Source organism: Acomys russatus, chromosome 26 (genome assembly GCF_903995435.1).
Source record: "Acomys russatus chromosome 26, mAcoRus1.1, whole genome shotgun sequence".
NCBI lineage: Eukaryota > Metazoa > Chordata > Mammalia > Rodentia > Muridae > Acomys > Acomys russatus.
In genome coordinates, this window is record NC_067162.1 from 19,560,776 (window position 1) to 19,576,023 (window position 15,248).

The 15,248-nt window shown below is 44.6% G+C and overlaps 1 protein-coding gene across 1 annotated transcript in view; it reads right to left on the reverse strand.

Annotated features, from left to right (window-relative positions):
* Positions 1–13,952, reverse strand: part of Ces5a (carboxylesterase 5A) — a 29,962-nt gene extending 16,010 nt beyond the window's left edge. Inside the window, exons 1-7 of the mRNA XM_051169114.1 lie at positions 13,725–13,952; positions 12,660–12,864; positions 9,144–9,282; positions 7,082–7,215; positions 4,917–5,070; positions 2,428–2,532; positions 608–712 (exon numbers count right to left, since the gene is read on the reverse strand). Of these exons, the coding sequence (XP_051025071.1) occupies positions 608–712; positions 2,428–2,532; positions 4,917–5,070; positions 7,082–7,215; positions 9,144–9,282; positions 12,660–12,864; positions 13,725–13,797 (915 nt within the window). The 5' untranslated portion in view covers positions 13,798–13,952. The remainder of the gene's footprint in view (positions 1–607; positions 713–2,427; positions 2,533–4,916; positions 5,071–7,081; positions 7,216–9,143; positions 9,283–12,659; positions 12,865–13,724) is intronic.
* Positions 13,953–15,248: the final 1,296 nt, after the last annotated feature.

Here is a 15,248-nt window from a genome sequence, read left to right on the forward strand (position 1 = left end):
ACTGGAATGTCCATTACAACTAATAGTCCAATTCATTGAATGGTGGACATCACTAGTGCCAGCCAGACTTTGCTTGGATGCCTACAGCAGTGAGCATCTCTCTGCCCATTCCTATTCTGTTAGGACAAGAAAATAAATCCTTCCAATTATAACTCCCAGCTCCTGATCTTGACTCTAACTTGAAGGCCAATGTGCCACAAGCATGGCTCTCTTTCCAGGCTGATGCCTTCAGTGTCTAAACAACAACCCAGCCTGAGCGACGTCCCTGTCCCGCCATGTTTTTAATTTTTTAAATTTTTTAAATTTTTTAAATTTTTTATTATTAATTTATTCTTGTTACATCTCAATGGTTATCCCATCCCTTGTGTCCTCCCATTCTTCCCTCCCTCCCCTTTTCCCCTTATTCCCCTCCCCTATGACTGTTCGCCATGTTTTTTAAATCACTTGCAAGAGTCTGAACTCCCACATCATTCAGATGTTGCCATGAATCTCCAACCCCTCTTTTGTCGAAGTCTCCAGTCAAAACAAAGGGGACAGAATGTTTAACAGCTCCGCTCCATCTATCCTACTGAGTTACCTGCGCTCAGATCTTCCCCTCCCTCCTCACCTGGCCAAGGATCAGCAACTCCAGGGAAGACTTTTCTCTCAGGCACTTCAGCAAAGCCTGAGAGTCTGATGCATCGCAACCACAGACATCTGCAACCACCTGCAACTGTTCACAGAGAAGACAGGCAGACAGCGGTACTGAATGCATGCAGGGGCATGAAAGCCCCCACCCCCACCCCTGCCAGCCACAGGTGGCCTGTCTGTGCGGGGTCCAGCATGCCATCTGGACTCTCTGTAGGTCCATGCTGCCATAATGGGCTTAGCTTTCTGTTATCCTGACTCCAGTGGCTGCCAGAGCTAAGAGAAACGGGTTGTCGGTCTACAGCCAGGGATTGGAATCGGGGTTCCCTCCTAATCACTGATATATCAGTCCTGTGGACTTAGCTATAATGCCATGGGTTCTCATCTTGGGGTGTTCAATGGAGCTGGAACCTCAAGAGTAAGGGATAGTTTGCAAGTTCCAGTCATCAGCCGGGACAGGACCTGGGAGCAGTGCTGGGTTTATATCTGCGCTGATTAAGCTTCAGCCTCTCCCCCCACCCCACCCACCCCACCCCCCACACACATGGCAAGGAATCTCTAGGCCTTTAATCTCCAAAAAAAAATACTAATCTTACTTTTTTCGTTTCACAAGTATGATTTTGTATTTGCTCCTATCTATTTTTCTCTAATTTAAGCCCCAAGTTCTGCCTTCTCTAGGACACCCTTCCAGACCACTGCAGTGCCACATACACGCCTGGCATACAGCATCCACATGTGACTGTAGGTCATTCAGGGGCCACTTTCCACACCAATGCACAGACTCAGGTAACATCCTCCATAACAAAAAGATCATGGCTTTCTCTAGTTGAGGGTATGCCCTCTCCACTGAGAAAGCTGTGAGTCCTAATACAGCACTGAGAACCAGGGGCGCTTTTCAGCAAGTGTTTTGGGAGAGAATGAATGAATGCACAAGCTGAAAGTATCTTTGTATTAAGCACTGGCAAAATCACTGTTCACCTGTACTGGGGCCAGTTCACAATTTTATGACATGACTTAGACTTTGGGGTGCGCTATTTTCTATGTCATGTTTAAGAAAATATACCATGTGAGATCAGAGAATGGGTTTCCCAAGTGTGGTCCTATATACTCTAAAGACAGAAAGGAAGGTCTTTTCAGCTCTGAAATTTGAGACCAGCCTAGGCAACATAGTGAGATAACCACCTCAAGAAAAGGAAAAAAGGAAGAGAGGAAGGGAAGGAGGGAGGGAGGGAGGATGGAAGGAAGAAACAAAGGACGGATGGAAAGAAGGAAGAGAAATAAAAAGAGCAATGTAGCACTGGATGAATAATTCCCAGGGGATAACAAATATCTTGGATAAGCACCCCCCATCCCTTAACTCCATTAGCCAGTGCATCACGCCCAAAGAGCTGGAAACATCCTCAGAGTCTTCCTCAACATTGCACCCTAGGGTAGCATAAAATATGACAGGCATAGAAGACCAACCTCACAGAATAATGAGAATAACTAGGACTGATTTGTGTCCCACAAGAATTATTTAAGAGCTATGACACACATGTGCTCACTCAGGCACAACAGGAATGTCGTGTTGTGGCTGGAGTCCTTTCCTCTATGACCTATGTACACACACACACACGCTTGGGCACACCAGTTATGCTGTGCTGTGTAACCCTACCCTTTCCTGTTGACCGTGCCTTCCATACAGGCACAAGGCTAGCATGAGGTTCTCTGAACATGGTCAGTAAGTAAAGCTAATTGCATGATGAGAAGATGGCAGCCCGTGGGCTGCTGGGGACTTAGAGATGTGGACAGTGTACCTACATCGTGGCTCACTTCAGAGTCAAGGCTCTTCAGGCTGGGGATGATGGCCACCCCACTCTCCATGATGGCTCTGTGGAACAAGCCATTGCTCAAAGGAGATAGAACCTGGAAAGAGAATGTAGGAGACTCAGCAGCAGTTATCCCGGAACCACACATGCCACTCATTCTGTCCTTTAAGATACCATTCCAGAAAACCTCCTCCAGGATCCAAGCTTTGGCCTGGAGAGCTTGCTTGAGACTTTAAGGACTAGATATAGAGGCTGGAATGGGTTATTTTACCTCTGTGAGTCCCCATTTCTTTATTACTTTCCCCCCCTCTGCTTTTAAGACAGGATTTTACTCTGTAGCCCAGGCTTGCCCTCATCCTTCTGATTCATCCCCCTTCCCCCACCCCCCAGTTCCAGGATTACAGGCATGTGCCTCCAGAATTGGACTCAGGAACACTTAGTCAGAGCTTCTGCCATGGTTCCTAGTGTCTTTTATGCCCTTCCTACCAGCAAGTCGCTTAATAGTTCCAGGCGTAAGTTTATTGCTCTGAAACACTGTGGCAAAAATTTTATCTGTGTCATAGGTATTTTTTTTATCTGGAGTAGGATAAGTATTGAATATGAACAATCACTCATGGTCAGTTTCACTCCTGGAGGGTGGCCTTTGTCTCATATATATATATATATATATATATATATATATATATATATATATATATACACACACACACATATATATAACATGGATTAACATAGTCCTCCTTAGAAGGCAATATTGAAAACATCGTTACCTTGAGTAGGGCTGGGCACTACAGCAAAAACCTTCTTAAGCCACTGTTATGTAACTGACCTCTGATTAACATATTAATTTATGTCATGGAAATGCTGACCACTTGGGGACAGTCCTTTTTTTTGTTTTGTTTTGTTTTTTTAAACCACACTCATGCATTTCGATTTGTATCAGTCTTTTGCCAAAGGTCATGTATGTTGTTGCCAAGGCTGCGTTGTCAGCTGCACTGTGGACCAGTGGGCCTCGCAGGGGAAAAGGAGGCGCTGTGATAAAGATGGGTGGCTACATACCTTCAATCTGCTGTCCAGTTTGGTGTGTGTAGGAGTGAAATCTTTGAGCGAAAAACCATAAAAGCTTGCTATGCTGTTATAACCATCACGCTTGCTATGTGGTTATAACGGTGTAAGAGCGGTTTGCTAAAAGCTTCTTTACAGATGACAAGCTACTTTGTAGATGTGTTTAAATGGGTGCTGACCATAAAAAAAAATCCTCAGAAACTGTAATCAGAGGCAGCGAGTTCTGCAGCTGATCTATACAAAGGATTCACGTCCAAATTCTGGGCAGCAGACCAGCTCTAAAAGAACAATGCCTGCACGCAGCTTTCCGTGAGAAATGAGCACTGTGTGTGCAAGTACAAGCCTTTGTTCTCTAGCTGAGTTTTTCTAGTGAACAATTCTACCCCATCCCCAAGAAGGTCCGAATGCTAGATGCTTCATCTCCAGGACGACAGTATTGGAAGAGAGTGTGAAACCTGCAGAAGGTAGAACCAATTAGGAAACCCTGGTCTTGAAAAGGACTAAAGTAAGGAGAGGGTGGTTAATAAAATGAGTATCTGTCTCTATTTCCTGGTTCAAGATGTGAGGTTTTTCCTTCACAGGCTCTCATCATGTGAGGCCATCTGTTGGCCTCCCTCTGTGTGTGTGTGTGTGTGTGTGTGTGTGTGTGTGTGTGTGTGTGTGAGAGAGAGAGAGAGAGAGAGAGAGAGAGAGAGAGAGAGAGAGAGAGAGAGAGAGAGAGAAACAAGTGCTTACTACTCCTGATGACTAGGATGTAGGCATTCAACTCTGGAAGCACAGGCATTTTTTTTTTCTCTTACAGTATGACTCTAGAAATTCATCTAAACTTTCCTGATGTTAGCCGTCTCATTCATGAAATGAGACTTGCCCCAGACTCACAACTTAGCAGTGGAACAATACATATCCTTTAAAATGTGTACTCTACTCCGTGGACTACTCCACACCATGTGGATATGAGCAATTTAAACTGAACTCAGTGAGTTATTAGAAATAAATAAGGGCATGAAGGAGCTGGAGAGATGGCTCAGTGGTTAAGAGCACTGTCTACTCTTGCTGAGGTCCTGAGTTCAGTTCCCAGAACCGACACAGTGGCTCACAACCATCTATAATGTGATATAATGTCCTCTTCTGGCCTGCAGGTGTACGTGCAGATACAGCACTCATGCATAAAGATAAATATTTTTTTAAAAAAAAGGAAATGAAGTTTGAAGAGTTGGATCTTGGAGGAGTAGGAGAATGAACATGATCAAAATACATTGTATGCACATATTAAAGCCTCAAAGAATTGATACAAGTGTTTTTTTCAACCCTAAGGAAATAAATATCAACATAAGGGCAGCAACCAACTATAGGTGGTGTCTCTTGTATTTATGATTATAATCCCTCTCCAGCCAAGTCATAAATCAGAAAACTCACAAGGCTAGAAATGCTTATGGCTCCTGCTGAACCACCAAAGATGGTTACGGAGTCAGGATTTCCACCGAAGAACTTGATGTTCTCCTTGACCCACAGCAAGGCAGCCAGCTGGTCATGGAAGGCCCAGTTCCCAGGGGCATTCTGGTCCTGTGTACTGGGGAAAGAGGCAAAGTGGGAGTTCTTAGATGGCTACTAAGAGTCCAGGAGTCCCCACAGTTCTCAGTCAGCTGTGAGCTGCTAGGACATTAGGAAGCAGAGCCCTAAAAGAGCTGAGGATATCAGTCTTAGTGCCCAATTTCTGGGACTTCCTGGAGAATGGTGGATGCTCTGTACTCCAGAAAAGTAAACATGCAATATTGTATGTCCAATGTTACAGTGCTCTTGGCTCGCCTTAATCTAAAGATCCCTGAGCAATTCTGCTGCTGCTGCTGCTGCTGCTGCAAGTTCTTCCTGCCAATTGAGCCAAGCCTTCCTGGACCAAGAAATTCCAATGAATGACAACATCCTAAATTGCCTAATTATTAACAATAAATGTGGGACCTACAGCAGCAGGTGTGCCCAGCATGGCCCCAAGAAGTGTACTGCTAATACTCCTATAAGTGTCACAGCCCATGAGACAGATGCGTCTGGACATTATCCTCTTTGCCTTTCTGTGTCTCTGCCCTGCTACCAGAAGGTTGACCTCTGCAAACTGCATTGCTTGGACTGCAGCATGTGCCATTGGCAGGAGGTACTGAGGATTGAGTGGAGAAAGACTGGGCTATACATCCCACCATCCTTGCTCCCTCCATGCCGGATGGAGAGGACAGGGCAGTGGCAAACTATCCCCAAGGCCACAGATTGTGCCAGCTCTTTTCAGATAAATCTGGGAGCACTCCATCATGATACTCATCGTGTTCAAATTGACTGGGAACTTCAGGCATAGAGATATTAAATCTCCTTGACAGAAAGATCTAGAAAAAAATAGAATTCAATGTTTCTATCCTCAGAATCCACACTCCTGATTACATCCCATGCATCTGCCTCAAGACACTGCATGTTTCCCAGAATTACTGAGCAACTCATAAGGAAATAGCTGAAAATAGTAGAAAACCAAAGAACCGCTGGGGCCCAGGACTGCCATGTGGTTCGAAATCCTTGTATTGGAAATCTCAGGATCCTCTACCATCTTCCAGTTCTCCAACCTGTTCCTCCTTCTACGTCCCTCTGTCTGTCGGTAACCATAGCCAGCTAAGGTTAAGGTCTCATTCTCAGCCCTCTCCAAGACCTGTCAACTTAACTTCCATTCCATGGTGGGTCCCACAATTATTTCCCATTCCTCCCTGATGGAGAGCCATCTCACCATAATCATTAAGAGCTCTAGGTGTAGCATAGGACTCATTGCTTGGTCATCATTTCTGGAAGGCTTTGGGCCAGTCATTTAACCACTTGGCCTCATATTCCTCATGAACCTAAGATAGCAATAGCACTGCTGGAAACACAGATACCAGACACACTGTACTGCACTTGCTACCTTTTGCTTTTTATAGATTCAAGAAGACAGCAGTAGCCTCCTTCCTGGTCTCTCATCTGTTAATGCACAGCCATCACACATGGTCTAGCCTCCTATCTCTTCTAAAGCATACTTCTTAGTATGCTCCTCTGAGCAGGATACTTCTAGGGCCCTTGACCTTCAAAAGATAAAGTTTCGAATTCCATGAACACCATGGTGTTCAACTCCCTGCCCAATTAGGCCTGTCCCAGACTATCAGATTCACACAATTCTGGGTCTATGAGTAGAATGATGGGTGCCATCTTCAGGCAGACCCAGGAACACTTCCGCTGTGTGGTCCTCTGTGCTTTCTTCATCACTCGTCCAATGCAAGTCGAGAGCATCTGCATCAGAACCACAGATGGAAGCCTCCTAGAGCCATGGTTGACCATGTGCAAGGACATCTGTTCATTAGGGCCACAAACTTGGACTTTCCTTGATAGAGAAGAAGTCTTTTTAAGCTGCTAGCATTTGAGGGGTTCTATGCTAATGTGCTAAATTGCCTAACTAATCAGGACCTGGTTTACTCAATGCCACTGCAGGTTCATTCCTCCTAAAGTAGCTGGCCACCACTCACAGCCACTGCCCAGCTTCTCTTTGTGGTCTGGAGTGTCATTCATCAGAGGAGACTCACGTGAAGAAGCCAAATATTCCTAGACGGTACTGGATGGTCACAATCAACACATCTTCATAAGCAGCCAGGGCAGACCCATCAAAGATGGAGGCTGAGCCAGTCTCAAAGCCACCTCCTGGTACCCATACCATGACCTGCGGAGACAGAAACAACAACCCAGTCAATTCCTTTCCATGCTTGTTGGTTTTGTTGTTGTTGTCGTTGTTGCTGTTGTTTTATTTCATTTTGTTTTGTTTTTGAGAAAAATATAAATGCCTCACTCTTCTTTATAAGTAGGCTCCAAGGTCTTATCTTTTCATTAGGCCCAGGCTTAAGCATTTAGACTCCTGGCATCCGAGTACATAGACTGGATAAGCTGAGTGAACACTGACAGGCTTCTCAACCTCTCTGGGGTCAGTTTCTCCCCACCTTTGCCTTAAGGAAGAGTTGTAAAGAGTATAAATATCTTTCTTAGGAGGTTTTGTGGGGTCCAAATAAGAGTCTGCAGCTAATGCTTTTAGGACAGTGTTGACTCAGCTCAAGTGCTTAGAGTCTGGTAACTGAATCCCATGGAGCCCATGGCTCACAGGAAGATGGAAACCACTGTAGGGCCCACATAAGAGCAAATGCTGTGACATTAAAACTGTCAACCTCACAGGCTCTAGAGCAGCAGTATCAACCTGGGGGTCGAATGATCCTCTGACAGAGGTTGCCTAAGACCATCAGAAAATGCAGATAATTAAATTATGATTAATAACAGTAGCAAAATTACAGCTATGCGGTATCAATGAGAATAATTTTATAGTTGGAGGTTATCACGACATGAGGTATATTAAAGTGTTGCAGCATTAGGAAGGCTGAGAGCCACTGCTCTAGAGTCACCTAGGAGACGTACTTCCAGGTGAGTGTGTCAGGGATTGTCTAGATAAGGTTAGCATAGTTGTGAAAGATTATCTACATTAGTGTAACTGAGTCCTGGGTAGAGCTAAAAGAAGCAAGCAAGGTGAGTGTCAGTCTTCATGTCTCTGGTTCTGGCTGTGGGTCCAGCATGAGCAGCTGCTCTGGTCTGCAGAGCCTGTGACATCTCTGCCATGATAGACTGGACCCCTTAGAACTGTGAGCCCAAATCAATTCTTTCTTCCTAAAGTTGCTTTTGCCTTGGTATTCTATCATAGTGATGAGACAGATTCCTAAGACATCAGCTGAAGAGGGCTTGGGGTTTTGTTTTGTTTTTTTATCTTCAGTGTAAAAAGGCCAGAAAGGGGGAGTGCAGAAACTTTCCTTTGTTTAGGAAAAATTAAGACCAATGAACACAAAATACTATTCAAAAGCCATTGTCACTACTTTCATTGCTCATAATAAATCCATTCCATTCCTCTAACTCCATATTTGAGACAGGAAAAGAGAATAGGGCGGCAGAGGAAAAGCACTGGCTTTGTACAACATAGAGCAAGCCCATGTGCACTCCTTGTGCCCCAACTTCCTCATGGGCAAAATGAGTTCAGCCACTCTTACACACTGCATTAAATGATACAATGCCCAGTGCCTGGTACACAGTAAGTACTTGACAAATGTTGCTGCCATGGCACTGTGGAAAAATTCTCTCATTGTAGAAGCATGCTGAAAGAAGTGGTGTGGCTAAATACAGATCATAGAAACCCTTCCTTCATTCTACAGAGTTCCTTATTTTTTTAAATGAAGAACTTGACATTAGTACCTGGCTGTAGAATTAGGTAAAGAAAGTTGAATGATTTAATTATACTCTTTTAAAAGGGTGAGTTCTCAAACTCAAAAGCAACCAGAATCTTTTTTAAATGTATCTTTTCTAAGTTGCACAGACAATTTTAATACTTACCAGAGAGGGGGAGGGGGAACAAAATGAAATGAAAATTGAAAATTAAATCACTACTATTAAAATACCCAAGAGAGACAAGGATGGACGGCTTCCATGTAGATTTTAAAAAACAAGTTACTTGTGTGATGAAATTTTTCTCTTACCTGATAGGAGGTTAGGTCTAACTCTAGGTGCCCCATTCCCAGACCTGCTAGTGGCTCCCCAGTGCAGTAGGCAAGGCAGCCTTACCGGGAGACTGGAGCCATCATTGGCATGTGCTGGTGCATAAATGTTGAGATACAGGCAGTCCTCTGATACTTCAAGTTTAGGGTAATGCACTTTGAGCATTTTTTGATATGTGAAGAGCCATCCTGCATTCTGAAAGCACCTAAGAGGGAGGGAGATGGAGAAGAGGAGGTTTGGGAAGGAGAATGGGGAAGGGGAGGAAGCGGAGGAACGGTGGGAAGGAGAGAGAGAGAGAGAGAGAGAGAGAGAGAGAGAGAGAGAGAGAGAGAGCTAATCCCTCCGCCATCTATGTCAGCATGCCTTCCAGGGATGGTCCATTGGAATAGGAGGAGGGTCCAGCCATCCCTTCTGAGCAAAGAGACATGTCATAACTACAGATACAGAATCTCATTGTGCCCCGGGACCCTTCTTTCAGAAACAAGCAAACAAACTAATAAGTGACGGTACCCTTTAGCTCAGTTCTTGGACAGGAGAGCTCATTCTCCAAAATAGTTGTATCATTAGCCCCAAGCACATTCCCTGTCTATGCCCACCACTGAGTTGCTTGGCAAAGTTCTACTCCCACCAGTCTCTCTCTTGTACAGGCAGAGAAACAAAGGGAATCTTTCCACATCCTCCACACCAAGAACCCAGACAGACACCGGAAGGCTCTGGCACACAGGCTTTTCACAATCCATTTCTGCCTGGATTGCTTCTCCCCATTTTTCTGGTTCACAATCCTCCCCTCTTTTCCAGCTTCAGTCCAAAGACCCCCTCCTCCAAAAAGCCTTCTGAGATTTCACCTGGTGACCGTAGCTTTTCTTTAGAAACAGCCACAGACTGTTTGTTATGCCCTAGAACTTTCCCTGACCTATTATGTGAGATTATCATCTTTTCCAGTTCAAGTGTCAGCAGCTAAAAATCCTGTGAGTCCGGAGTAATCACTTCACAAACCCTGACACAGGGCCTGACACACACAAAGAATGAGAACTTACAACATTGGATCTTAGCCAAAGGATTAAGGGGTGACTTAAAGTGGAACTGTACATGTGAACATTTCTGCCATACTTAAGCATTATGTTGTTATTGTCTTCTTGACAGAGCAGTGGAAACTAGTGAACAGTGAGATATTATCACTGATCCTAGCATATGATCCTTCTTGGGTGTTTATGCTCCTGGATCCTTCATATGTTGTCATTAATACAACATAATCCAGGCCTCATTGCTTTCCACAGAGGCATGCCTGAGCTTTTCTCAAAGCTGAGCTAGGCAATTCTCTGCTCTCTCAGATGCCTTCTCTGACCCCTGATAGTTGCCTTGACTCCTCACACTTTTGCTATCAATCATTTTTCTCTGGCTGCCATTATCACTGGTCTACTTGCTTCTTGAGGAAGGCTGTGACAACACTCCAGAACATATAATAATGATGTGATTTTTCTCAACTTCATAACATTTTTTTAAAAAATCAATATGTAGTCTATAGAAACCAGACTTTGAATACTGAGTTTTGATTTTTATCTGGGTGAGCTTCATGTGGGCTAGCACTCTAGATGTCCAGGTGTGTAGGTGAATGATCCTAGTGTCACAATGGCACATATTCATGCATTATATGCTTGAGAGATGGTGTAGGGTAGAGTAGGTAAGGTAGGAGAAGTAAATAAGTTTTTAATTTACGATGTCTTAGAAAGACATAATCCCATTGTAAACTGAAGAATCTATTTAATTCACTGTGGAAGTCTCCAAGACCTAATGGTATCTGATTCTGGAGTTGAATAAATAAGTTAATGAATAAATAACAAGCAAAAAGACAAATGAATAAACCAACTAAAGAATTCTGTCACATTACTTCCAGTCCACATGTGAGCCATATGAGGTCATCTTTGATAGGGTACAGAATGCCCTGGTACCAAGGTATTCCTTTACTGCATCCCTAATGCCATGAGCCCATGTGATCCAACTTAAGGACGTCACAAAACCAGAAGAATTGGACATTCTTAGGGATCTTCAAGTCTTCCTTCCCCATACAGCATTCTATCTTTCAGAACTAACATGGTAACCGGTTATCCATCTGTTGTGGAAGTTTGGGTTTCTATGTAAACATGGTTTTTTTTTTTTTATGTCAGTGGGATATGAGGGCTGCTCCAGTTTGTCCACAGCTGATAACTGCCTCCTGAGAGGACACAAGATGTTTGTCAGCTGTGAATTACCTTGTGCAGGGGCATAGTATTTGTCAGTGGAGATAAAAAGCCAGACCCAAAGGGAGACTGAGGGCTCTGAGAAAGAAAAAGGCTGCTGGTGCTCCACCCACCCTACCCCATTTCCCGCTCTGTTGTCCCTGGTTGCTGGTGATACAAAGAGATTAAAAATCAGAGATATACTAAAACAAGAATTGGACTTGCCCTAAAGAACCCAAGGACCCTGAACAGGGGGAAGCAGCTAAGGAAAATTATGCCCTCTCCCCCCATTATCTTACTTTCTCTACTACCTGGTGTTGGGGTGTTGGAAGGGAGTGGGGTGGAGTAGAGAGAAAGAGATTCAAGCAACCAAAATTAAAACTTGTTGGTGAAAAGTATGCCAACACCCATCTACCTGAAATTCTTCACCAGCTGGGAGCTGCTTGCCTCCCAAGCCCCTTGTGTCACTGAGGCATCTGTGATGTCTGATCTTCATTGTCAACTTGACTGAACTTGGAATCCCCTAGGAAATGCTCCTCTGGGAGAATCTACTCTAAATGAGACCTATGGGCCCAGGTCTCACAGCCAAGAAAAGAGGAGAAAGGAACAAAATATAGCCTGCTCTCCACTTCCTCATCTGCCCAGATGTGGGGGGGGGGGTCCCAGCTGTAGTCTCCTGCAGCCACAGACTCTGCTGTGCCTTCCCTACAATGAGCCAATGAACCAAAATCAGCCCTTCTGACCTTAAGTCATTTTCTGTCAGAACTTGGTCACAGAGAAAAGAGACTAATGCCACAGCTATGCTGTCATTCCACGGGTATTTATTTATGGAGTTTTCACTCTGGGCTTAGCCTTGCATTAAACACAATTGAGACTGTGGGAGTTAGCATACACACACACACACACACACACACACACACACACACACACGCACGCACGCACACACACGCACACCCTGTGGTTCTTCTCTCTAAAGTCCTCATCCAGACTGACCACAGGGTAAAGGGCCACACAAAAAACACCAGGAAAGTCCCTTTCATTGAAAGACTCAGGGAGCCCATCACAGCATTTCCTACACCTGCTCAGGGCTCAGAACCCCGGAGAGCTTTCAGATCACTCAGATTCTTGGGCTCTGCTTTGGGATGTCTGATTCAGAAAGCTCAGAAGAAAGCAGGAAGCTCCAACAACTCTCCTGAACTGCCAGTGGGGGAGCCCTAAGTCATGGAAAAACTTCCCCAGGTCTGTGGTCCTCCCATCTCCATGCCCATCTTTCCTTTTTGCTGCCCCTGTGCTTCATGGCCTACATTCCTCCTCCTCCTCAGCAATCTCTCTCAGATCCTGGAGACAGAAGCCACCTGTGACTTACAAATTCGGATAGGTAGTGGCTTCTCGCAAACCATTCCAGGGGATCGCAGGCTGTGGATTGGAAAATCGCAGGGGTCCGAGAGGGGGTGCAGCAAAGGGGATCCCAAGGAACACATTCACAGGGTTGAGTCTCCCCAGCACGGTAGCTTGCTTCCCCTGCACCCATCCCAGGCTGGTATACCTATGTGGCTCTTCAGTCACAGACCCTGAGGAAAAGAAACACAAGAGAGAACTGAAAAGGAAGATGATCAGAGACTCCGGGCTCTCTCTCCACTCAGAAGCTCCAGTAGCTGGGACCGCCTCCTGTTTGAGAAACCACCAGCACAGGGCCCTGTCTCAGTTGCTCCTGAGAGCCCACAACTACACTAAAGAACTTGAGGAGAAGCTTCTCTCCTACTATGCCAAAATTGTGTCTTTTTTGGAGCTTTGTAGATGCCAGGACCCCGCCAAATTGATTGCTGGATGTAGTACACTCTCATCATTTTCATAGTAACTATAAAACCACCATCTGTCAGTCATCGTCTGCAGTTGCTGGGTGGTGGTATTTATATAACTAAACAAACTACCTTTAAATTTTATTCTAGAGGATGAGTTAGGAAGCTGATTTGGTTACATATAAAAATGAATATATATATATATATATATATACATACATATATCACTGAGAAGGTAAAACAAAAATTCTCATGATGACAGCTAAAACCAGCTCCTCCTCTTCCAAGAAGAGTTCAAAGATGGTGGCTTGGGTAAGCAGGCATGCAAGCATCTTGAGTTTTGCACAGAATATGCCTTGAATTCCTCACCTAGCAGGACCTAGGCATCTTGGCATCCATCACCTGTCCTGTCATTTGGACAAATCCTGTCTCCATAGCAAACACCACAGAGCACAGGCTCAAGTCTACATGTCTCCCCAGTGGCCAGGATAGTGCCTTTCCTTACAGTGTATGAAGAGCTCAAGGTCTAGGCAGCCCTCCGTGGAACCCCCAAGAAATAGATTCATTTCCCCTAGATGAAAATCCGACCCTTCTCCCACAGCCTGAGCGTCCTCATCTACAGGATATCTCACCCCTGATGATGGCTGCGAAGATCCAGATGACCCAGATTAGGGCCTGTCCTGGCTGTTCCTGATCCCCACTCATCTCGTTGGTCTGCCTGAGCTGTCTGGATATCCACAGCTGCTCCTGGCCTCACAGAACTTCAGTGGGGGATCAGACAGTGCTTCCTGTGAAGGAGACAGGTGTTGACAGGCAAAACACAGGGCGCAGAAGAAATCAAGAATAACATCAAGGCAAGATTTTCAGAGAATTGGCCAAGCGGAACTTTCCTGTTCTGATTTACATACAGAGTTGGTAATGATTAACACTTGTGCATCTTAATAGAATTCGAGCTCATAGAATGACAGAAGTTGAAAGGACTCTGGGGATCCGCTAAGCCAGGGTTCTCACACATAGATGTCACATGGGTCAGACATTTTCTTTGCTGTAATAAAACACCCAACCTAAAGAAATCATGGGAATGTTTGTTTGGGGTACAGTTTCAGAGGGTTCACAGGGGCTGACATGTGTAGAATGTTTTACCACAAGAGGCAGGGAGCAGAGAAAGGCACATAGGAAGAGGCCATAAGCAAGATACCTTCAATGACCGGCCCTTAAATGAATCACTTCCTCCAGCTGTCCCATCTCCAAAAGCTTCCATAATTTCTAAGAATAGCACCACCAGCTGAGGACACCTGATCCTGTAGGAGATAGTTTATATTCAAACTAAAACAGACGCCTACAGAAGTCTAGAAGGCTGCAAACTTGCAGTGAATGGAGAACCTAGGAGAGAGGCAACGGGGCATGTAAAGACTATGTCAAACTGAATGAAGTATGTGTTTGTTACAGTGACTTCTCAGGTTCAGTACACATGTGCCTTATGACTGTGTTGTGGTTCAAGGGTTTTTTTGTTTTGTTTGTTTGTTTGTTTTTAGTATAGTTTCAATTTTTAAAAAAGTAATTATTTTTTTAAATGAATTTTTAAAAATATTTTTTAAATTCTGTATACTCAACATAGCATTTTTGCTTTCCTGGTTTAAATTATGCCTTGAGTCAGCTCTCTGGAATTATGACCTATACTCAGGTTTTCCAGTCTCTAAACCAAGGAACATGTCTGGAGAAGTGAAGTTATGGTACCCATGCCACCAGGACTTGGCTTTAGCATTCTGATTGCTTAGCACAATGCTCTTTCCTAAGTACAGGCTCTGGGAAACTGTTGGTGGATTTTGAAGATCTAGAGCAAGAACTAGGAACACACACACACACACACACAGACACACACACACAGACACACACACACACACACACACACACACACACACACGCTGCCCCTATAGCTTCATGCCTCACATAGTCAAGGGCCTCAGATGGGGTTTCCCAAGTGCTTGAAGGATGCACTTGTACTTGGCAAAAATGTACCCTTCCATTCCCTGAAGATTTGGGTACCAGGCTCTAGGATTTGAAAACCATAATAGTAGGTTTGGTAAGTGTCCATCTACTGCACAGATTTCTGGGTAATCACCTCATGAACATTCACATGGGGAGTCGTGAGCTGG